General features: G+C 44.0%; 2 protein-coding genes across 3 annotated transcripts in view; both read right to left on the bottom strand.

Moving 5' to 3' along the window:
- tcf4 (transcription factor 4) overlaps positions 1 to 25,000 on the bottom strand; it is a gene marked incomplete at its 5' end in the record, with an annotated part of 240,833 nt that overhangs the window by 56,410 nt on the left and 159,423 nt on the right. The gene's annotated exons all lie outside the window — the stretch shown is intronic.
- On the bottom strand, positions 365 to 4,183 carry LOC308299064 (NPC intracellular cholesterol transporter 1-like; the record flags this gene model as incomplete). The annotated part of the gene is made up of 1 exon (XM_080742789.1): positions 365 to 4,183. The coding sequence occupies one exon, from the start codon at positions 4,181 to 4,183 to the stop codon at positions 365 to 367; it is 3,819 nt and encodes a 1,272-aa protein (XP_080598915.1).

The following is a 25,000-nucleotide window of genomic DNA, read 5'->3' on the forward strand; positions in this document are numbered from 1 at the left end:
AGAAACAGAGTGGACCCGCTGGACCAGAGTTGAAACCCACTCCTCCACAAACTGTGTTCTGACCACCATGCTGCTCTTCATATCACAAACCATTATGCTCTCCCAAGTATTTTACTTGACTTAATTTTACTACTGGGAGAACTTCATATACTGTATGTGTGAACGCACACGTTTTATATTTCTTATTATTATCACCGCCAGGCTGCAAGAAGATTGTTTTTTCCCCGGTGTTTGTCTTTTTTATTCTTAATAATAAATTATTATTGGTATTGGTATTGGTTTCCTGCCTTCATTCCGTGAATCATTGTAGTGGCGATGCTCCATACATTGTGTGGGTAATCACAGAAACCGCTTGGGCTCACTCTCACACGCTCTCTTCTGCTGTAATGGTTAGTTCAGTGTCTGGGGGGTTCAACCCTGAGCGGCGCTGGTTGGCGGCCAACACCTTCGCCTTGTTCATAGAGGGACCTAAATAGCTGAGCAGCACAGGCAGGAAGACGAGTCCGTGCGTGGCCCCCAGCAGCACTATGGCCAGGTACATGCGGAAGTAGAAGATCTGGAAGATCTTGGATTTGGACATGGCCAGAACCAGGATGCCACCAAACTTGGCTATCGTGATCCCGGTGAACACTGAGCTGCCCATGCCGGCCAGAGCCTCCTCGGCTCGCTCCACCTTGTTGCTCTTCCTGCTTTGGGAGAAGGCCCGCACAATGTGACCACAGAACTCTACGGAGATGCCGCAGCTCATGACCAGGTTGACCAGGGACACAGCATTGAGGGTGATGCCCCACAGCCACATGACCCCGACCATGTCGAGCAGGATCATAGTGATGGTGAGGGTGACCAGCGCGGCTGCCAGCAACTCAAAGCCCAGCAACACCACGGACACCACAAAAATGGCCACCAGTGACACGCACAGACTCTTGGCCGTGTCGCGGGCCATGTCCAGGTACTGCTCATAGAACACGTAGAACACACTGTAAGGGAAAACCTTGTGGCCCACAGCCTGTGTTATGTTGTCAGCCAGAGCACGGGCCATCTTCAGGGCGTTTATGAAGTCTGCTGAGTCTTTCAGGACGGTGTGGTAGGCCATGAAGTGGGTGGCTCCTACACCTGCATCATTTGGATGCAGGTTCACCGCTGTGCTGTAGAGGGCACTGCCAGCTGTGGGACAGTCTGCACCGGGGGTGTTGTTCAGAAACATGGGTAGGAACCGCAAGAAGTCTTCCCCTTCAGGCCTAATTTTTCTGTCTGTACCTTTTAGACAGCGGACACACTCTTCATTTTCCACTTTAATATTGCAGAATTCACCCGTGGAGTTAAAGTATCTACAGCATTCTTTCGACTTGGGATGAACCCAGGCGAAGTAGTCATCGATCCAGGAGTGGGGTTCGGAGGCAATAGCAGTGTAGTTGCTGATGAGTGAGGCAGAGTGGACCTGCATGACCAGGGAGTTGTTGTTGCAGCCCACTCCTCCACACACCGTGTTCTGGCCATCCACGCTGCTGTAATCGACCCCCTCCTCCACCACAAAGTACACCGGAGGCCCAGCCTGGAGGTACATGCTCAGGTTATTAAAGTACTGCAACACATGGGAGTCATCCGGCACGGCAAGTTTCTGGTCCATGCCGATCTCTACTTTATTCACTACAGCAATACTGAAGAAGGTCAACCCCACAAACACTGCTACTACGATAGGTCGAACCCACTCCCCAAGGATAAAGGGGGCATATTTCTTCTTGAAGAAGCGTAAGAGGAAGCCATCAGTCTTTTCTTCCTGTTCTTCTGGAAGCTTCACACAGCAAATTACATCCAGACGATTGTCCTCCTGCCTTCTGACATCCAGGCCAAGTATGCTGATGAAGCAGCTGATCTGCATCAGCAAGTTAACAAAGATGGCCAAGCCGGAAAATAGAGAGAAAGTCCTCACCGCTGGAACATTAGACAAGGATCCAAGGAAGAAGACCACAGTCTCAGACACGGAGCACAAGAGCATGGTGGGGGCAACACCTCCGAAGATACGTCCAATCTGCTGGTGCAGCTCTTCCTGATCCCTACGCTTATCCCTCTGGTACGCCTGCACTAAGATGAAAATGTTGTCCACACCTACAGTCAGCACCAGGAAGGGGATGACCTCGATGATGATGAGGGTGAGAGGGACACCAGCGTAGCTGAAGATGCCCAGGGAGCAGGCCACAGATATCAGCACAATCAGGACGCCAGCTATCGCAAGAGTGATCTTAGAGTCCACCAACAGTCGCCTGAGGCTGTGGATATGACCAAGAGCCAGGGATATGTACATTAACATAATGCCGTTGCTGAGTGCTATGGTGCGGATGTCACTGTAGCTTTGCCTATCAATCTCATCCTCTATACTTCTCTCAGCGTTAAATGCTATGTTAAAATCAGGATTGGTGTAGTTCTTCATAAAGAGGATGAACTCCTCCTCCCATGCCTTAGCTTTACCCAGCTTGACTGTGTCATTGTGGTAGTTGTTGACAGGGAACATGATCACTAGAGCTGTGGCGTTGTTGTAGTTTTGGCCATCATAACCCCCCAGAGACAGATGTGGGAACACTGGGCCTCCGAAGGTGCCTAAACATTGCTCTTGCAGAGGAGTTTTGGTACAATGGAGAAAATGAATGTAAAATTCAGCTAGTTTATTGGGGTCATTCTGGAAGTCTAGTTTAGTGCGGTCATTCTGGAAGTAGTTGAACACGCTGAAGATGGCGCAGTTGTCATTGGATGGGGCCAGAGGAGTCATACAAATATCCTTGAGGGTCACCTTCTGCCCGGCGTACTCAGCCTCAAGGCCCTCGATTAGAAGCTGCAATTCCAGCACCTGTGGTAGGATGCTCTTGTCAAAGATAGCTCCAAAAGGCACATCAGGCTGCTCTTCCTCCTCCTGCTGATAGATGAAGGTTCCTTTGCGCGGTGTGGTAATGATGAGATGCTCGATTCTGAAGAAGGGCCCAAAGTGGCTGTCAAAGAAGTCCTTCTCTTGACGCGCTCGGCTATCGGGGGCCGACCAGAGCTCAACAGGAGTTGTGGTGATGCTCATGTAATTCAGTCCTGACAAGGCGACTGCAACCATGACCAGGGTGGTCAGTGTAACCAGCAGGGGCCACCGCACACAGAAAGAGCCCCAGGCTGTAAAGGAGAGCCGCATGGCATGCTCAAATCGCTCCCCAAGCATTTCCCAGCGTGATGCATCTTGATCAGGGTTGTCATGTTTTTGAGACAGTGGGTTATTGCTGTCCAGTGAAGTGCCATATTCAGCAGTTCTTTTCCTGTACCACCAGGCTCCCAGCACAGCGGCAATGAAGATAAAGAGGAAGGCCACATAAGAGATGCACATGATTACAAACATGGCATCGATGCCAAAGATTGTCCAGGAAGGAGGTATATCAGGAGAAAACGGCTTGGAGCAGATATCGGGGCAGTCCGGACAGGAGCAGGGACCCAAGCCATCTTCCAGGCGATCTGTGCAGGAGAATGTCTTGTTGTTCATAGGATTGAAGCCAGACACTGGGACATCAGATAGTATGGGGACAATGGGGAAAGGAGGCAGTTTAAGCGGATGATTAAACATGTTCTTGAGGAAGTCAATGGGTCTGCAGTCCTCGACTGCAACATCAATACAGAATATGTCCTTGATCGTATTGATCGGGCCGAATTTCACACCCTTACAAGAATCGAACATGGCATTAGCAAATGTCTGTCCAATGTAGTACTGCACTTCCGCCACGTTGGTCTTGCTGAGATCTGGTTCAGGTTTAAACTTGGTGGCATTCACAAATTGACTCTGTCGGGGGCTGCATGTCAGCTCACAGAACATGGTCAACAGGTTGAAATAACAGGCAGGGCACTTACCAACAAACCCATATAGCTGCATCAGCCCATTTTTGAGAGTATTGAGCTGGGCTTCATCACAGCACAAGTGTCGGTCGCCATAGTCATATCCAGGACACAGCTCCTTGATTAGTTCTATTCCCCCAGAAGGCATCGCTATGGGCGGACCGGTGTAATTACAGTTGTAATTCCGCCCCTTATCTGATTCTCCGCACTCACCATACCACACACAGTGCTGGGCCTGAACCACTGCAAAGGGAATCAAAAGGAACCATAACAACAGATAGTTTGGCTGTCGTAACAGCACCTTCATCTCTTTTACTGAACCCATCTTGGAGTGGCTGTGGCTCAGGAGCAGCTGTCTGGAAATGAGAAACAGTCTGTACCACCCACTGCTCCTCAACTAACCTTGAAGCCAAAACACACTGCTATTTATCTGTGTATGCTTGGCACATCCCGCTGTCGCTCTAGAACTTATATAGTCTTGACAGAGCTCTTGTCTGACATCACACACAATACAAACTGTTGCATGCATGCCTATCCATGCCAATTTGCACAGTTGTTGTTCTTGATACACTAAACCTTAAGCCACTTTTCAGCCAAAGCCGTTCTAATCAAACTGCAAGCTAACTGTAACTGGTGACCTATTAAAACACGCAACCACACCACAAAACTGAACAAATTAAACTAAAATAAAATCAAAAAACGATGTGAAATGTAACGTGTCGGGTGGTCACTGGGTCAGGCTTGCTTTGTGAGTTCTTTGTGACAGGAGGTACAGACATATGTAAAACCGGTCTCTACTGTCTTCATATACACACTCATTGTTGAGCTCTCGCTGTCATTCACTCTGACAAATGCCGGCTCAGACTGTATCGTATGTGTGTGGACAAGACTTGGCTTGCACTAAACTGTTTGTTTGTCTCTGTGTCTCTCTGAACAGGTGTACTTGTAGCGGGGCAGGTAAATGCATTTTTGCACTAAAATACTTCACAAGTGGAAAGAAACCTAAAACTTTTCACAAGTACTCCTTAGGGGTTGTTCCTATGATAAAACACGTTAGACACTGAAAAATCAAAATGGCTGCCATGTTTCCAAGATGGCTGCCTCTGAACAGTACGCCAGCCAGTTAATGTCCGATTTTCATAATATTAGAGTTGTTTTGTAGGTTTTAAAACATCGTGAGTTCATTTATTACTCTTTTAAAGCAGCCAGAATAACTTTTCTGACTTTTGGTTGGGGTCTTTCCTCACCTGGGACCCCCCAAACAGACCCCTGAGCTTATCTGAGTAGTCGCTTTGCTCCTGCTCCAGAGCAATGTTAAATTAGATCATAACTGAAGCATTAAAGTTGTTGTAACTGGGCTCTGAAAGCAAAAATGAGTAGTAGCAAATACCCAGGGGTCTTCCACAGGGGTCCCGGACCCCTAGGGGGTCCTCAGAGTTACTACAGGAGGCCTGCCGAATCTTGATGGGGAAGTTCCTTTTTTTTTATATGTATATATATTTTTACATTTGAAACTGTTTTGATTAGTATTCTCAGTATTATTTATAACATGTGTGTGTTAGACAGACAGGTTCACAGGTATTGCAAGAATTAAGGTATTGCAACTTCTCACTTTGGGCGCACAGTCTAACATGTCCATTTATTGCATTGCACTAACACTGACAACACAACACACACACCTCTTTGTTATCGTCACCCCAAAACCCGCACCCTATCCTCTTAAAGAGCTCACGGTCAATTGTACCCAAAGAAATTCACTACTATACATGTCCTCCCTAATAATGTTGACAGTTTCCACTATATCATTTGCAGGGAGGAGAGTGCAAGGCAGGTTATTGTTTGAGCAGCTGCACCGTCCCTTGTAACCTGCTTTGCAAACACATTTGATGAGCTTTGCCTTTGCAGCAGGGATGGCAAGAAACCTGACTGGAACATACCCTCCACTCTCTGAATTCCATCTATTTTTTCAATTGATGGAAGCTCAGGGCAATTTGTCAGGTATGACGAAGTAGGCATCATAATACGATACCTTCATCAAGGGACATGATTTTGAGGAAGTGCAAACACATGAAGAGGCTGATACCCCGATTCCTTATCAAGTCCTTGCCTCCGGTACAAAAAAAGGAAATTGATATATTCGAGTGAGTTCAAGTTGATGTTACAAATGTCAAGGGTTCCTTTGCGTTTTTCAGGTGTTGACTGGGGAAGAACATTTGTTGGAATCACCAAAAAGACATGGGTCAATGCCTACTTGATGATGATGATGATGATGATGATGATGATGATGACCAAGCCACTAACCGCTTCAAGGACCTTGGCAAGGTCATTGGCCATTCCTCCTGAGCTTATAAATTGTGAGCTTCCATCAACATTGCAGTCCGAACATTTTGCATGCCATGTTTACAGTTCAAAAGGTCCAACAACCCTGGGATTACTCAGATGGGAACTATTTCTGTCAAATAACTTGGAGGGTGAGATGCTACCTCCAACTCGTGCTGCACTGCTACCACATTACCTCCGTGCCAACTCCGTCACAATGCAGGATAAATCATACCTGACAAATTTCCCTGTGCTTCCACCAATCGAAGAAAATAGATGGAATTCAGAGAGTGGAGGGTATATTCCAGGTTTCAGTTTTCTTGCTCTCCCTGCTCCAAAGGCAGTACTTGAGCCCATCAAATGTGTCTGCAAAGCAGGTTGTAAGGGACGGTGCAGCTGCTCAAATAACCTGCCTTTCACTCTATGCTATGGTGGAGACTGTGTCAACACTATTAGGTTGGACATTGAAGATGATGATGATGATGAAGACGAATATATCCTGCATGTCTGAAATTACTGTAGTGTAGTGAATCTCTTTGGGCGTAATTAACCATGGGCTCTATAAGAGGATAAGGTGAGGGTTTTGGGGTGACAATAACAAAGAGGTGTGTGTGTGTGTGTGTGTGTGTGTGTGTGTGTGTGTGTGTGTGTGTGTGTGTGTGTGTGTGTGTGTGTGTGTGTGTGTGTGTGTACAAACATTCCCGTGTCATTCCATCCATGTTTCATCTCTGTGATAACTTGGAAATGTTTGCATCTTTGACAGCTAATACACCAGATGTTGTTGTGGTTGATGAAGAGTCCAGGGAAGTGTCTGTATTGGAGATGGCCTGCACCTTTGACCCTAGCCTAGAGGAAGCTTTCATGACCAAGGTCATTAAATACCAACCTCTCCTAAATACGATCTCAGAGCTGGGGTACAGGTGCAGACTATTTGTTTTCATATTTGGCAGCCTAGGACATACCCACAGGCTGGTTGTTAGAGGGTTTCAACAACTTGGAGTGCCTAAAAAAGAGGCAAAAAGGCTGGCAAAGTATTGTTCCGTCTCCGCTATAATCGGCAGCCGCCACATATGGCGGAGACGCTGTTACTTATACCCGTAGAGTACCAAGTGCCTTGCTATTGTATCATGAAGACATGTGTTGTCAGTGTGAGTGCAGTGCAATAAATGGAAATGTTGTTCTGCACCCAAAGTGAAAAGTTGCAATACCTTCATTATTGCAATCCCTGCATTAACAGCTGTCAACCATAACTGTTTTAACACAAAAAACATTATAAATAATACTGAGAATACTAATAAACCATCAAAGTACAATACATAAAACCAGGATACATAAAAACATTCAAAGTTTCAAATGTAAAAAAAAAAGAAAAAAAAAAGATCTCATCGAGATTTGGCAGGCCCCCTGTAATAGCTCTGAGGACCCCCCCAGGGGTCCCGGACCCCCCGTGGAAGACCTCTGTTATTTGCTACTAGTCATTTTTTATTTCAGAGCATATTTCAGATCTAATTTAACATTGTTCTGGTGCAGGAGCAGAGCGATTACTGAAATAGGCTCAGGGGTCTGTCTGGGGGGTCCCAGGTGAGGAAAGACCCCAACCAAAAGTCAGAAAGGTTATTCTGGCTGCTTTAAAAGTGTAATAAATGAACTCAGGATGTTTTAAAACCTACAAAACAACTCTAATATTATGAAAATTCGATATTAACTGGCTGGCGTACTGTAAAACATATCCGAAAAGGCGGCCATCTTTAAAACTGGTGGACATTTTGAAAATTAAGTGTCTAATGTGATTTTTCTAAAGAATGACCCAAGAGGTACACTCTGTAAAATTGTGGTGCTTCTTTCCAGAACTGAAGTATTGTTCTCCTTAACAGCCCCGCTATTGGCAATTAGTGTATACGACAGCTTGCACCTGTGATTGAAAAACATGAGATCTGCGATGAAAAGCAATAGCTGTTGTACCATGTTTTGTCTGTCTGTCTGTCTGTCTGTCTGTCTGTCTGTGTCCCTTTTACAGTCGATGTAATACCATTTGCTTAACTCATTTGCAGCCAAAGATGAGATGTCAGGTCAATTTGTCCGAGGTCCACACTGTCAAAGTTAAAGACAAGAATTTGTGTCATTTTGGTTTATGGGGGTGCTCTTCCGCAGCCTGTGAATGATCCCAGGACTACAAATCAACATATTTTGTATGCCGATACCCTGGAAATTTTGAAAACCCATCTTTTTTCCTAGAATTACGGTTCCCCCTTGCTGTACTCAAAATTGTTATGACCAATTTTCCATTCTTTACTTGTGCCAGCAGAGCGTGCAAGTAAGTGTTTAAGCCTGTAACCCAATCAGGGACCAGCATTTCTTTTCTTTTTTTAACATTATGTTTATTTAGGTTTTTTTTGACGAAAAAAACAAACAAAACAGAACAACATTCACATGGCAATAAAAAGACTACTTACAGACAAGACATGAAAATAAAAAGAAAAGAATACAACACCGCACAGAAAACAAACAAAATACCTGACATTGACACAACACATAAAAATATTAAATAATTGTAATACCAAGAGCACATAACATTCACAGTGACACCCAGAGTTCCATGCCATACGGCCGGACAAATGACTGCAGAGAGGCTGGGGCTACCCTACTCCTGGTTCCTCAATTAAGTGAGAGAGATCATTGCCCTTGACATATTGAATAAAATTCCCCCATATTTTCTCAAAGAGCTCTTGTTTATTTTTGAGAGTGTAAGTGATTCTTTCTAAGGGAAGACACAAAGACAGTTCCTTAAACCACTGAGCAGTGAGCAATGCTAGGTTTGTCTTTTTCCATGAAAGGGCGATAATCCTTTTGGCTTGTAAGAACCCAAGGTCCAGAAATTTTATTTCACAGTTTTTTATCTTATGACCAATCGGATAAAGGCCTAATAAAAAGAGTTTTGGATCTAGCACAATGTTGATAAGTAGTATCTGTTGTAACTCCTTTCTAACCTCCTCCCAAAACTCCTTTATTCTTGGGCATGCCTACAAACAGTGGAACAAGGTGCCTTTATCTTCATTACATCTGATACAAGTGTCCGGGATATTAGAATTAAATTTGTTCATTTTTTCTGGTGTGATGTACACCCTCATCAACCAATTATACTGCAGCAGTTTTAAACGAGTATTACTAGTCTGTGCTTGAGCCTCCTCACAGGCTGTGTTAAACTCATCCATTGTTAGTTCCCCTTGTAAATCAGAGTTCCAGGCATTAAATCTAGATTCAGATGTTTCAGGTGAGAAGTCCACCAGGAGAGTATAAAACCCAGATATGATGCCCCTTCCAAAGGGATTCCCGATGAGAGCTCCCTCTATTATCGACAGAGGAGGAATCGTCAGAGACTGTGCTTGTTTAACCTTTATAAAGTCCCTGAGTTGGAAAAATTTAAACAGGTGTGTTCTAGGAATATTACATTTAGCCATAAGTTCTTCAAATGAGAGCAGAGTCTTATTTTTGCCAAAAACATCTTTTAGTTGTTTGATTCCTTTTCCAGCCCAAAGCTTAACTCATACAGTGCCTATACCGAACAAGTTCGGCTTTATTTCAATCCAATACAATTTTTTTTTTATTATTTTACTTACCCTGAGCTGCTTGTAGAGCCGTGGGTGGTCCTGGCTCGTCCTACGCTAGCCAGCGAGCCATTTTACATGGTCCGACGATATATTCCATTAAAAATGGTTTAAAATACATTTTTGAGCCCCCCAATGTTCACCGAATGTTCAGCGCCGCTTCCGGAACGACGTCCAGTGTGCCTATCCCGAACAAGTTCGGCTTTTTTAATGAAATGAATAAAATGATCCGAGGCCTTCTGAAGCCTGCAATGACAGGAGGTTGCAATGACAACCTCCTGGAATTTACCCATAAGGCAAAGAAAACACACCTGGGGTGACAGGGCCTTCTCAGTTGCAGCCCCCACCCTCTGGAACCCACTCCCACCTCATATTAAAGAAGCCCCCACCCTTGCCGTGTTCAAAGCCTCCCTCAAAACCCACCTTTTCAGACTTTCTTTCCTTACCTAACTCTACTCTACTCTCCCATCAGCTTTTAATCTTTGTGTGTCCCTGCTAATGTACTTTTTTAGCTTTTAGCGTTTTTAATTGTCCTAATAAAGTAGTTTTTTTATTTTGTTTTGTAAAGCGACTTTGAGTACCATGACAAGCGCTATATAAGTTTGATGTGTTATTATTATTATTATTGAAAAAATAAATGTTTGAGCGACGCTAACCACTCCTACATCTGGCTTTGTGTGTATGTCCCTATGTCCCTATATGTCCCTTTGTCCGTATGCAGTACAAGACTAACGTCATAGAAAGTATGCAGAGACTGACATCACCACAGCTGATGTCACTGACAGAACGGTCCATGAAAGGAGATATGTTATGTTTGATACCATGCACACAGCTGCAATATTTTTTCCCCAGAGTGGGTTTTAGGGTCAAAACAAGCTTTTTTTACATGTTTTTTCGATGTCTAACTCCCTCGTGGTGCCAGCGAACAGAAGCGTTATTTTCACTTCACATTATAAATGCATTTATGTCATATTTACATGCCGATTTAAGCTGACTTTTAAGTGAAATGTAGCCTGATATTACCAGATTGCTAATGTGGCTTTAGAACATTTTAGATTAAATAAAATCTATTATTAAATAAATTATTAAAGATAAATATGGATCTATAAATCCATAATTAAAATAAGACAAAGAGCCAAAGGACGTATCTTTTAGATTGCTGTATTTGAGAGGAGTCAGACAGAGGAGACAAACAGTGAGCGTACCATAGGGGTAGCTTTCTAAATCTCTCTCTCCTCCAAGATGGAGGAGAACAGTATATAAAGAGTACAGTTTATGACAGTAAGATCGTGGGACTCATTCATTTGTTCCCAGATCATAACAAGGAAGTAACAAGAAGACAGTGACACGTAGTTGGTAATTTTCCACATACAGTATATCATGATTTCGTAGCCAGGGCAACCAAAGTTACTATGACCTGTAATCTTTTTAGCCTGAACCTACAGTATCTTATACTGTAAGTTCAGTTCAATATATATTATATGGTCATATGAGCCTCATACACAAACCATAATTATGTATCATAATTCTTATCTTATCAAAATCAACAGAGGTTTTTCAGTTACAATGAGCAAGACGACTCTGCGCCAGCGGTGTTGGGACACATACGTTACAGTATGATTTGAGAACCATCATCTTTCGGCCGGAGACGGAGCGAGCAGTAGGCATTGCTGCCGCAGTACAAAATGTGCAATCAGCCGAACCCTGGCAAGCTAACCCTGGCCTCGCGGGGAGAAACAAATCCTATTTTTTCTTCTCGTCTCGTCTCTATGAGGGGAGGGGAGGGATGTACAATCCCGGCTGACAATTCCATTGGTTGGCTGGTGTTGTCACTCAGATTCAAGAAGAGCCTCCCCTTCCGGAGGTTATAAGAATTCCTGGAAGACGTGACTCAAGGCAAAAAGAAGGGTGTTTGGTGAGTAAGTTTACTCACAAAAGTAACAGAACAGGCGTCCTGCACGTGCTGCGGGCCAAGGCAGGAGATGCAGAACTGGTGCGAGTCATAGCCGGCGATCCAGCCCCCGCAGGAGCGGTCTCCGCAGGCCCACGTGGACAGACATTAAATTCTCAAAACATATTTTCAATTCAAAATTTACTTGAGTAAAGGTAAAAATGTATTGGCGTCAAAATGGACTTAAAGTACCAAAAGTAAAAGTAATTATTGTGCAGAATATCTCATTTGAAGTTTTCAAATGTATAATATATCTACAAGCTCACAACGGATTGTTGTGTTCAAATAATTGTAATCCAGTAAAGGTACAGTGGTATAAAATAACAAAGTACATTCAATTGAGTACAGATTTTGTGTATAAGTACTTTATTTGAGTATTTGTATGCTAACCGCTCTACGTCCTTACCCGTTTGAACATGTGTGCTCCGAACTATGTGCAGAGTTTGGGTTATGGGGTGTGCAAAGAGGGATTGAAAGTAAGAGTTTCAGAAGTACTCTTGGAGAACACAGCAAAATGTAAGGAGCAACTGGGAGCAACGGGGAACGTAGCCTCTCTGTGTTGTCAGGATGTGTTTGAGGAATTGGCCCACATAAATGGGTGTGTGCAGCCCGTGGGCGGGGCTCACTGCTATTGCAACAGTGGTCCAACTGATATGGCGATGTTATGCTATGTTTTTTCATTTTGAAATTCGTGGGAAAGTCTGTGGGTTTGCACTAATATTTAGCCAAAGAAAAGTATTAAAGAGCTTAGAAAGATGAAATTCTGGGAAATTACAAGTCCCCATTCAAAGGGGGGGAAATGAAATTAATGGCCATACAGTATATGGAGATCAATGCCTCTTTATGCCTATATATGGAGATCCCTGATGTCATCAATATATGAAGCCCATATCTTGGAATGCAGTGTTGGAAAGCTCGCTTTCTACATGAACTAGTTCAAAGTTAAATGTTTTCTTTTCCTTTTTCAATACGTTGCTGCAAGATATTATTTGTCAAAATGATTTCATCTAATTTAACATTGAGGTGCCCACAATGTTTAAATATGTGCCCACTCTCCCTGCACCCCTTTGAAAATGTGAAATACCACCAAATCCTTTATCCTTTCCAACTGTCATTGTCATAATGCTGATAGGCTTTTATTGTGAAGGCAAACTTTTCTGAATATCCCACATTTTGCAAGTTTCCGTAGCAGAAAATGGCAGACAAGCTACAAGCTCACAACATGTTGCAGAAGCAACACGTTGTGAGCTTGTAGATCTGCTATTTTCTGCATGCAGCAGTCCTACGACGACTTCTAAGCCAGCTTTTAATTGGAAGATGCGTGTCACTGTTGGACGAGGACAGGAGGTGATGCACTGTCCGCACACAGCGCTGCCCGCAGCCCGACATTAAACAAACTTTCGCTGTAAAGATGCGTTTGAATGGCGCGATTACATACAAAGAGAATATAATGACGAGGCCACCGGGCCCGGCACGAACGAGCCAACGAACGCCGCTCACAAACCCAGAATGAGCGCGTTCAACACTTGACTCGAATGTTATCATCCGATACCATTGGAGATTATCACGTCCTTTCAGCCTATATCATCCAGCTAGTAGGGTCTGCCGACTGAAGTGCTTATCAGCCGTATCGACATGCTCTACTACAGACTGAAGAAAAATAAATAAAAAAGGGAATCACCTAGTGGGATTTGACTACCGTGGGTTTCCCAGCCACCCGACGCTACTGCTCAGGCCACATGATCCACGATGGAGGCGTGCCGTCTCAGGCGACGAGGAGTGACTGAGGCGAGCTAGCGGCAGCGAGCGAGTCGCTGTGCCAATCGGTGCAAACATTGCACTGCGCTGTTACCAAGTCATGTACCGTTATGGACAGAATAGTAAATATTGACCAGGGGACTGCTTCTGCGTCCGAATGCGGCTCAAAGGGACTGTACTGCGTTAGTATCCACGTTGTCAAAGATAAAACAAAAAAAGGGGGTTTGGCCAGCCGCTCGGTAGCTCTGAAAGTAGTGCAAGTTGGCTACTTGGTCTTGGCTATGGTCCGGGCTTACCTCCCACTGAGGGGAGATAAGTATTCGAGTCAAGATGTGTCAGCACATGCGCACTAACACTCTGACCAACTCAGTGGCAGAGCATGGCCCTACTCGCTGGATAATATCGGCTGATAAGAAGTGATAATCGCTGAGGATATCGGATAATAACGTCCGAAGCTGGTGCGTTCACGTTCCCCCAAAATATGAACATGTTTTAACAATCGTTCATTGAACGTGTTCAGGCACAGCACTGGGAATGCCCAAATATGGACTTATTCATCAGTCCCCTCACTCAAATGCGTGCCACTGCCTGGCCATGCCGCCCGGGACATACGGTAGGTCTAGATGTCGGGCTTCTAGCATCTTTCTAAATAACTTTGAAGCGGCCATTTTGGAGATGTTTCCCCAGTTTTTCCGATCTTTGTGCCAGGATGCAGGCCGGGTATTGTAGAGGTGCTTTAGTCTAATTAAGCCCGGACATTTTGGAACACGTTTTCCCATTGGTTTTTGACCGGGTAAAGCCAGATGTTGGAGCTATAGCTCCTTTTCCAGGAGCTCCGCTCAAAAAAAAAAGAAAAAAAAGAAAGGGGGGAAAAAAGGATCACTGTTGATGAGCACTCATATCCAGTAGTATCTATCTTCCATACATCTAGCTATCTTCCATACATCTAGCTCACCAGTACTTTACAAAGGCAGGTACAGTAGGTGTAGGACATTCTCCTTAGCTTCCAAAGCACAAGCAGCTGGCAGAGAGCTCCCAGTGTCGAAGGTGAAAAGCTTGCTTCCTGTTTTCTTAGAGGTAGATGTTCCGGGAGGTTTTTATAGGCGATAACGTGCTTCTCTTTACCTTCAGCTCAAGAACAACTTTGAGTACACTCTGGTCTGTGCCTGCTCCAAATGGTCAGAGAGCAGGATAGCATTTCTAAGTGCATAGTCTAAGTCTGTTAGGAACGGGCTACAGCAGCGAGTCATCTAGACCCAGGCAGACCTTCCGAGTATGTTCTGTGTTGGCGACCCCTCTTGGAGGACTAGTGTGAACAAACAAGGTACTTCATATGACATTATGCACTCCTGTAACTTTGACCAGCTTAAAAAAGGTTATGAAAAATCAAAATCATCCAGCGCCCTATATTACTGCAATTAAGTGCAATTAACTGTAAATGTATTTTACATTTACAGTTTGCACAGCTGTTCTCCTACTGGTCCACAGCAAGAGTCTTCAACAGGGGGTCTGGGACCCCTTGGGGGTCCTCAGAGTTACTATAGGGGTTCGCCAAATATTTGTGAGAACATGAAACTGGACACATTTGCTTGCACTCTAGCAAGAAAAGTTACAAGCATCTTCAATTTGATAATGTTTCAGTTCCAGTTCCATTCCATATGTACAAAAAAGAAAATGTCCAAACGCAGTGCATGGCCGTTACTGAGGTCAGACTCACTGTAGCTTAAAGTCTCATGTTCAATAGATGCATCTGGGATATCTTGATATATATATTAACTTTATTCACAGGATCTACCTATAATCAGGACCGATGCAAGTCAGGAAAGATGCAAGTTTGCCCACCCTGTTATGCAATAGCTGCAGTACCTGTTGTCAGAAGTACCCGTCTGCCTGTCTGTGTCTCTTTTATGCCCATATATGGTGATTTCGCAGTCAGTCTGTCCTTTGTATTCTCTTATGTGAAGTTCATGCTCAAATATGGAGTCCAGGCCATTCTGTGATGTCAGTATTATGATGCCATATTGATCACATCAGTGTACTCTATACATGAGGATTTGCACTCATCAGTCCCTCAGGTCATCTGAAATATGCACAGCGATTGGAATTAACAACAAATAACAAAATCACGTTTTCAGTATGAATAACGGAACTCCATGTTTGGGGATCCATGCTCATACACACATCTCTCAGAAGTTGGGTCTGTATGGCAATAACTGATGTCACGGACAGAGTAGCCCATACAGGGAGATATGCACTGTGTCGTGTTTGATACTTGCGCAGGTCTAATTTTTCTTCATCTTCTTTTTTATTTATCTATTCCATAATCCAGAGGTTCGCACCTGAACCTAGAGTTGACACCCATGGATGAGCACGCTGATATAACTGTTCTTAGGGGGCGCTGAGACCCTGGAAGCTCCACCGTGTGGCACAGATCATGACAGGGGCAAGCTTAACCAATCCTCAAGCTCGCACCACTATTCCATTGAACTCAATGGACTTTTGGGGTTTTAGCATTACAGAAAAAGGTTACAGAAAAAGTCCATTGAACTCAAAGGCCCATCGAACTCAATGGACTTTTGGGGTTTTGCAGTGTTGGGAAAGTTCACCTTCAACATGAACTAGTTCAAGTTCAAGTTAAAAACTTCTAAAATGAACTAGTTCATTTCATAGTTCATAATTCCACCTGATACATGCATTATCATCCCTTGGGATGGGTCTGGTATCACTGTTGTCATACCTTAGCCAAGGCTCAGTAGTCTGACTACCAGCTCCCAGGAGCTGGGAGACCCGTTATCAGCCTTGGTCTTGTCATTGCAATGCGCATGCGCCAACACACGTTCAGAGAAAAAAAATAAGTCCTACTCACACTGGGATTCGAGACTACCTGGTTGGGAATTCTAGCCATGTGATCTTACTGAGGTACTGAGATGGAGGTGCCACTCCGACATTTTTGTTTTAGGGTTAGGTTTAGGCATTTTAGGCATAGTTTTACTGAGGTTAGGGGTTGGGTTAGGTTTAGGCATAGTTTTACTGAGGTTAGGGTTAGGTTTAGGCATAGTCTTTTTCACTGCCACGGTTCGTCCCGTTACTGAGTTATGTGCCGTTAACACTTCGCCAGCCGAAATAGAATGGCTTGTTGGTAGATTAGCCGTGAAATTTCTATTATTATATTATGATCTGAACTGCATTCATTTTACAAGACCATCAGCGCTATATCACGTGGTCTTCATCCCCCATAAACATCACACGATCCCCGTTGTATTCTCACCACAGTCACCAGCGAAATTCGTCAGTCTGCATTGGCTTAGAGTGGCGGTTTCGGCAGACGCATCTTCTCCCCGTGCGTTTCGCGTGCGCGATCCGTTCATGTAAATGTCGTCTCAAATAATCCAAGTATGACTCTAGAGTAGATATGAACATTTTCGCTAGCTTAGCCCCCAGCACTCCAGCTGTGCGAGCACTAACGTCAGAAAATGGATGGTAGCTGGGAAGGTTTTCATGGAAAGGACCTGACGTCACTTCTGCTTCATGTCAGAGGAGCCATGCGCTATCGATGGACGAGCGGTGACTAGGGAAGGTTAGACGATCGCCGATTTTTGGATAAAAATCATTTATTTCGTTTTTAATGACAAAGTACGGTAAAAGACGGCGCGGCTGAGACATCCTTGCTCAGATGTCCGGTATAAAACGGTTTTAATATTAAGTGGCTCCCCGTGGCTTGGAAGGGATTAAAAGTTAAAACCAAGCAAAAAAATAAATTAAAAAAACACACCCAATGTGAAGTGAGCGGTGGTCGTGCTTGCATAACATCTTCAGACTAGGATTTAAGTCTAGGATGTACAGGCTATGCTACACACACGTGTTGCTATGGCAAAACGCTGAGGAAAAAGGCTACAGACATACGACATATGACATCACTAGACAAACATGATACTACGCACGCACATTTTACTATGGCAAAAGGCTATGGACACACGCACAGCTAGGAGCGGTTTGCAGCGCTCAAAAAAAATCGGCTAGCTGCCTGGTTAGCTCACTCAGTAGCAAGGGTTAGCAGGTAATCCAACGGCCTGGGTTCGATTCTCACTGAGGGAAATACCAATACATAATCAACATAGTTTATTCGTCACAGTCATCACAATTGCTGATTAGTACTGCATGTAGCAACGGACAGGGGAGGATGGACTTCACAATCTGGGCATGCCATTCAAAGCCCTCCATGCAACCGCCTGCCTCCTGTTGTCTTTAGAGTTCCGGGAGGTCTTATAGGTGATAACCTGCTACTCTAGGCCTTCATCTCAAGACCAACTGTGAGTCCACTCTGGTCTGTGGTCTCTAAATGGTAAGATAGCAGGTTAGCATTACATCTGCATAGTTCGAGTCTGTCTGGAGTGGACTACAGAGTGGACTCAATGGGGCGCCCAATGGCCTAGTGGTCCGGACACGTGCTGCATGTGGGCTCTAGTGCGGCCTGGTAGTGTGCCGCGGGTTCATGTCTCGACAGCCTTTGCGTGTCACTCCCCGTCTGTCTGTTTCCTGTCATTCTCCATTGGTTCAATAAAGGCAGAAAAGGCCTCTTCTTTCATCGATTCAGGACGATGGTGAGGCAATAGCTGCGTAGTTACTGATGAGAGAGGTAGACTTGCTGAGCCATTTGGTGTTGCAGCCACCCAGTTCCGAATATGCTCAGATTATTATTAAAGTCTCATCTCTACTTTATTAATCACAGCAATTCCGTAAACACCTTATTTCACAATCTTGACTGGGAACTCAATGCAAAATAGGTTCTTGTTGGCATCATCAATCAGTTGCCATCTGACGGTTAGTTCCATTAGGGGATACTCTTTCTTCACATGCAGCTGCGTCTCATAACGATATTCTGTCTGCTCTTGAATGGGGCAACTAATTCCTGATTTGCAGCCGTCGGTCTCAGAGAGGCCGTCCCATTTGATGGGGAAACCAAAAATTATTCCGTGGACAAGTGCTTCGCTAGTTTGGCTCTGCACATAACTGGTGAATGTCACTTGGATTTTGTAGTCCCGCCCTTTGTGAAGTAGACAAGGTAGTCTACTGCACGGAGTGATGTCAACCACGGACACTTTTCCAGAAGTTGATCCACAGTTTTTGTACTTGATTTGGTGTGCAGAGGTGAGCGCCAAGATAGAAAACAGTAGAATCAAAATTCTTCGTAATTCCATGGTGTCTGAATTCATCTAAGTTACTACTGGTGAAGCTCAAAATTAATAATTCAATCAGAAAATATAGTAATGACATAGCTTTGCTCTGACGTCACACACAATACATAGTGTTTCTAAGCATGCCTACCAACGTCAATTTGCACAGCTGTGGTCCACTGCAAGAGTCTTCAACAGGGGGTTCCTGGGCCCCCTGGTCCTCTGAGCTACTACAAGGGTTTGCCAAATCTTTGTGAGAGCATGCACCCCCCTATGCACGCATGTACAGTACATACACAAATACAGTGAAGTGCACACAAACATACATAGTAGGTATACTGTACGCATGCACTCACTTATGTGCCTTTTCCACCGGAATACCATAACATTGCAGGATACAAATGTATTTGTAAATTGCATATATATGAATGGGTGTGAATATAACATGTAAAATATTTAATTATTGTGCCAGAGGTCTCCATAAACACAAAAGACTAGGCATTTAGGGATGATAAAATATGTATTTTGGGATGAATAACAATACATATCCATCTGCAGGCTCCTAAGCTAGCTAATGTAACTCTATGCACTATGGTTACTGAAGTCAATGGGGAAAATCAAATGAATGGCCATACAGTATATGGAGATCTCTGTGTCAGTCCTTGTCCCTTTTATACCCATATATGGAGATTCCTGTTGTCATCAATAGAAATCCCATATACTGTATGGACACTGTATGGTCAGTCTCATGTGCTATAACCTCTGAAACCCAGGCTTGGTTTGGCGATCGGAAGAAAAATAAGCCTGGGCGATCGCGTTAAAATCACTGTTGGAGCAAGTGTAGAATTTCCCTAACCAATCAGAATGCAGAGAGGCGTCGCACCGAATTCGTTGGTCATGACGCAGCAGCGTTCTCTGCGCTGAGGAGCAGAGGAGGGTGGGGGGGAGAAGACATGCTATTGGCCAGAGACTCCCGGAGAGATCTCCGGGTCCGCCCATCTCCATACAGAAACTGTCCGCGTTAGATCAGAGTGCATGTACTATGAGGCTATCAGTCATCTATGATGAGAGTCATCTCCATATTTAGGAAAAAGTTTTGTTTTTGCATTTTCCCATTCAAGACAATGGAGAAAATATATTCACTAATGAATTGATGTAAACCAGTAAGACTCCCTAATCGGGAGATACTGTAAGCAACCGTCACGTCGCATGTATACACAGATTGGCCTGTAAGTAGATTTCAAATATTATTAAAAAATATATACAGTAACCACTTCAGCCCTACTGTATATAGACTTTGAGTTTAGAGATACTGTGTACCGCTTTGCATGATTTGTGAGCAAAGTCAGTAGGGGCATATAACGGATAACTCTTAGCAAAATGCAAAGAAAGAAAGAAAGAAAGAAAGAAAGAAAGAAAGAAAGAAAGAAAGAATGTTGGACAAGTACTATATTCTGGTTGGGCAACCACACTAATAATAACTCACCGGGTTCTCCATTTTTTTTACAGTTTTGGACAGAGGATTTTATTTATTGCTTTCATGCTTTTGTGTATGCCATGCGCCCAAGCATGTGCGCATGCATGCTTTTGTGCATGCGCGCATGCGTGTGTGTGTGTGTGTGTGCGTGCATGCTTTTGTGCATGTGTGCGGTGCGGTGCGGTGGGGTGGAGGCATAATTTGGGCACACAGGTTTGGCACCAGAACAGAAGAATGTCCCACAGGTGACAGGGCTTTAACGAGTCTCTTCCACTCTGCTTTTATTAGCGGAGCGTTTCTCCTTTCAAGATACGAGGACTTGCTCTGGCTAACTGGACACAGACTTTTGTTTCCCCCCCATTTTTTTTTGCCAATTTCCTTTGATTTAATTACTACCATGTGTTGCAGACTGCCAGCACTCATTAAGAAGAACCTGCACACGCATGGTCCCGTGGACCAAGAAAATGCTTACACACACGCACGCACGTACAGTACAGTACGTAAATACACAAACACAGTGAAATGCACACAAACATACATAGTAGGTGCATGCATGCATGCATACTGTATACTGTACGCATGCACTTACTTATGTGCCTTTTCCACTGGAATACCATTGCAGGATACAAATGTATTTGTAAATTGCATATGAATGGGTGTGAATATAACATATATTTAACGTAAAATATTTAATTATCGTGCCAGAGGTGTCCATAAACACGCAAGAATATGCATTTAGGGATGATAAAATATGTATTTGGGGACGAATAACAATAAATATCCATCTGCTGGTTCCCAAGCCAGCTAATGTAACTCTCCACCATAGTTGCAGCTCTCTCTCTCCCCACACACACACGCACGCACGCACGCACGCACGCACGCACGCACGCACACACACACACACACACACACACACATAGTTAATTAACACCCTACCTGATCATACTACAAGTGTCACATACACACAACATATCAAAAGTAGCTTCCAGATCTATTTTTCAGCCAAACATCGCTCTTTTGAAGCATTTCACTCATACTCTCTTTCACTATATCTCATGCTCTCTCCATCCAGTAGGCACACTACCAAGCTAAATCCTGACTTGCATTGTAGTTTAGGCTATACAGTATACTCCATGCATAGCATTATGATAAAAAAGAAGATGATGTAATTGGGACGAACAGAAACAATAAGGCGCCGTCCATCAAATACAATTTTAGGTGAATCCGACCTTTCGACCACATGGAGCCGGCGTTTTGGGTGCACAAACACATTTTTTAAACCGGCTCCCAGAGTGAAAAGATCTGAAGACGCCGCCGCCTTCACAGAGAGAGAGAAAGAGAGAGAGAGAGAGAGAGAGAGAGAGAGAGAGAGAGAGAGAGAGAGAGAGAGAGAGAGAGAGAGAGAGAGAGAGAGAGAGAGAGATAGTTGTGAGGTAGCTAGTTGGCTGGCTGACAGCTCTTCAATTGGTTTTAAAAATAATCAATTGATGGAGTAATTAATAATAACCTCCAAGTTTTAGACAGATTATCACTGAGACAGAGAGAGAGAGAGAGAGAGAGAGAGAGAGAGAGAGAGAGAGAGAGAGAGAGAGAGAGATGCATTACACCTGTTACCTGCAAACACTTATTGATGCTTACGAACACCTAGCCTGGGATCACTTCCAATTTCTGGCTTTTGATCCGGTCGGGAGCGGATGTCGTCCTACGTCGAAACGGACTACACTTTGGCCGGAACTACCAAACCGGAATCAGTTTTAACCCAAAACAATTCCCTGCGCTCAATGACATAATTTTAGTACCTACCCCCAAAAAAACCTTGATGCGGCGTAGTTTTGCATATTTTTTGAAAAGTCTGTTTGATATATTCATATTTTAGTCCAACTAGCAGCGACTGGCAAGACAACACTCCTCTAGCATTTAGATAGGGATTGGGGAAACAAGCGGGGAACCAAAACAAAGCGACGCCGCTTCTGCCATCCAGTCGAGGATGCCATCCGATCGAGACCGGATGAAACGACCAGTTTAGTAAACGAGCACCAGGCTTTCCCCAGAGAAAGCCTGATGACGCGAGGTTAACGAACACCTGAAAGATAATGTAGAATAATAACCAGTAAGACGCCCCAAGGGCGAGAAACAACAGAGACTGACACAGTATGTCCATATAGGGCATTCCCAGATATGGGCTTAGTATTGATGACATGCAGGGATCTTGGCCATATATGGAGCATGACATGAGGCGTGACACACGGACGGACCAGGCGTGTTGTTGCCTGGATTATTCATGAAGCATTCCCGGAACAGAAAGATCCCATGATTGGCCGCTAGTTGCGCTGTTTTCCCCCCGTGAGTTACCAAAACGAATATTTCTCCATTGGACCCCAGTCATTTCCCCCTTTGATTTTCTAACCTTAATAAACATCGTCATAAATACTTTATGGTTCCTGTTGCTAGTAAAAAACTGCCTTTCAATCACAATGATATGCGTTTTGTGCAATATGGTCCCATTTATGTTAAAATTGATGATAAAGTTGCGGGGAGCGTGGACAACTAAACTGATACCAGCCGGCTATGTGCTTTATTTCGGGAGGCTCAACACCACATTCTCCCATGTATTCTTGCGGTTCCACGTGACCGTTGGCAGCCAATAGCATTCCTTATGATTCCTGGGGGTACCATTAAAACAATGATGGCGACACCCATACAAGGGACAAAAAAGCGTAATTTTTGCAGCATAGAAAGAAATGGCTTCGCACCGTCCATGTTTTTTTACAGTCTATGGACATGATCGGACGGACATGATCTGCAGGTTTTCATACTAAATGCGACCTACGGTCGCAACAATTAAAGAAAAAGTATATGGTAAATGTGAAGATGCCAGTAGGCTACTCAGTAGACTGAGTCTGGACTCTGGACACATGAAGTGCTCACTTCCACATGTTGCAAATGATTATTCAGGTGTTGCCCTCATTACGTTGCTTTCTCCAAGATTGTGGAAAGAAGTGGACAAGTCAACTATAGTTGAATATGTGTAATATTTATGCAAACGCATTAACATGCATTGTCAAACTTATAAATGTAATAACCCACCCAGTTATGAATGGCATTTATAAAAAAAAAAGCAGAATAACAAGATGATGTGCGTGCGTGCGTGTGTGCGTTTATGCATATTTCAGAGTGTGAAGCCACCGACATGATTGGAGCAGCTGTGCTGGGTATCAGTCTACTTGGCTGTTCCGGTGTTCCCTGCCTCTGATTGGTCCCCACATTCCAACGCCTCACAGACCAATCAGTGTGTGTGTGTGTGTGTGTGTGTGTGTGTGTGTGTGTGTGGGGGGGGGGGGGGGGGGGGGGGTACAGTGTGCTCGCAACTTAACGATTTTGCGTTGACACAACTGTTTATTCAGAAACCGTGAAGGTTTATTGTTTAACAGTTAAAGGTGCTGTTAAGTGAAATACTGTTGTTAACATGAGTGTTAAATACTGTAGCTCTATATTCCCATAGATATACTGACTGTTATTTATCTGTTATGTGTCTATGTAAGAACACTGATGATAGTGCCGACAAATCTATGAAGCCATCAAAGCACCAACATACAGTATCAGAATCATAATAGACTTCACATCACTGGTTTACAGATGTTAACATTTTGCTACTTTATAAGCCTTTATATACCGTATGTTTTGATGTAAATACTTTCGTACTTTTACCCAAGTAAAATTGAATTGAAATTCTGGCTTCTACTTGTAATGGAGTATGTCTACATTGCAGTATTGATACTTTGACTTAAGTAAAATAAGTGAGTAATTTTCCCACCACTGCCAACTATAGTGGCGTTTAGGAGGCTAAGTGCATCAGTTGGAGAACTAGGTCCATTATAAGTATTTGTACATTATCACTGATCTTCCACACCATGTACAAGGGGTAGGTGGAGGTATACAGTATATTATGTGCCAGACTTTGTATTCGCTCAGGCACGTGCACACATTGACATCAAAGGGGGCTTGAGCCCCTGCCCTTTTATCTGTATGTAAAAAGTGCCCTCTCCAGACCATCAATGCAGTTTTTACTATGGTGAAAGAAATGCAAAAGCCCTCTTTCCATGCCATACATGAAGGCAGCCGTACGCCACATCTCCAGTATTGACTTGATTATGCTTAGTTCAGTGTGGTATCAAGTAGTGAAAATAGCCCCTGCCTCTCTAACATTCTCTGCACGTCCCTGACGACGGTGCTGAGGGCCACAGATTGCAGGTGTACGAGCTCAGAGCTTGTCCCACCGACAGTGGAAAATAAGGAACCCCTCATGGTAACGTTAAATATACATGTGAAAAATATGTCATGCTAAAATTATTATTACATGCAAATTATGAAACGTAATAATAATAATAACTAGTCCTTACCCGTTCAAAGATATGAGCTCCGAAATGATGTGCAGTGTGTGGGTTATGGGATGTGCACTGTGCACACGGTATATGAGGGATGGAAAGTAACTTTAACTGGTACTTGCATGATAATATGTAGGAGCATCAATGTAAGAAATACCCGTTTCGTTTAATGGCTATGTGTGTGTGTGTGTGTGTGTGTGTGTGTGTGTGTGTGTGTGTGTGTGTGTGCAGCGGTTTGGACCGTGAGACCATCCGCAGAGTGGTCTGTGTTTCTTTTTGAGAGGGTCGGTCCGCCTGAAAAACGCGTTTTGGAACAAAACGGTTACGTTTTGCGCGTTTGTGACGCCCTCTACGGGTCGAATTGGAAATGCTTCTGGGGATTCGTTGAGTAAGCCACCCGCAACCTGTGGCAGAAATTCAGTGTTGACTCGACGTTTTGTTTGTGATTTATGGCTATTGTTTGCAAAACGGGC

This window comes from Nannobrachium achirus (genome assembly GCF_963921795.1).
Source record: "Nannobrachium achirus genome assembly, chromosome: 15".
Taxonomy (NCBI): domain Eukaryota; kingdom Metazoa; phylum Chordata; class Actinopteri; order Myctophiformes; family Myctophidae; genus Nannobrachium; species Nannobrachium achirus.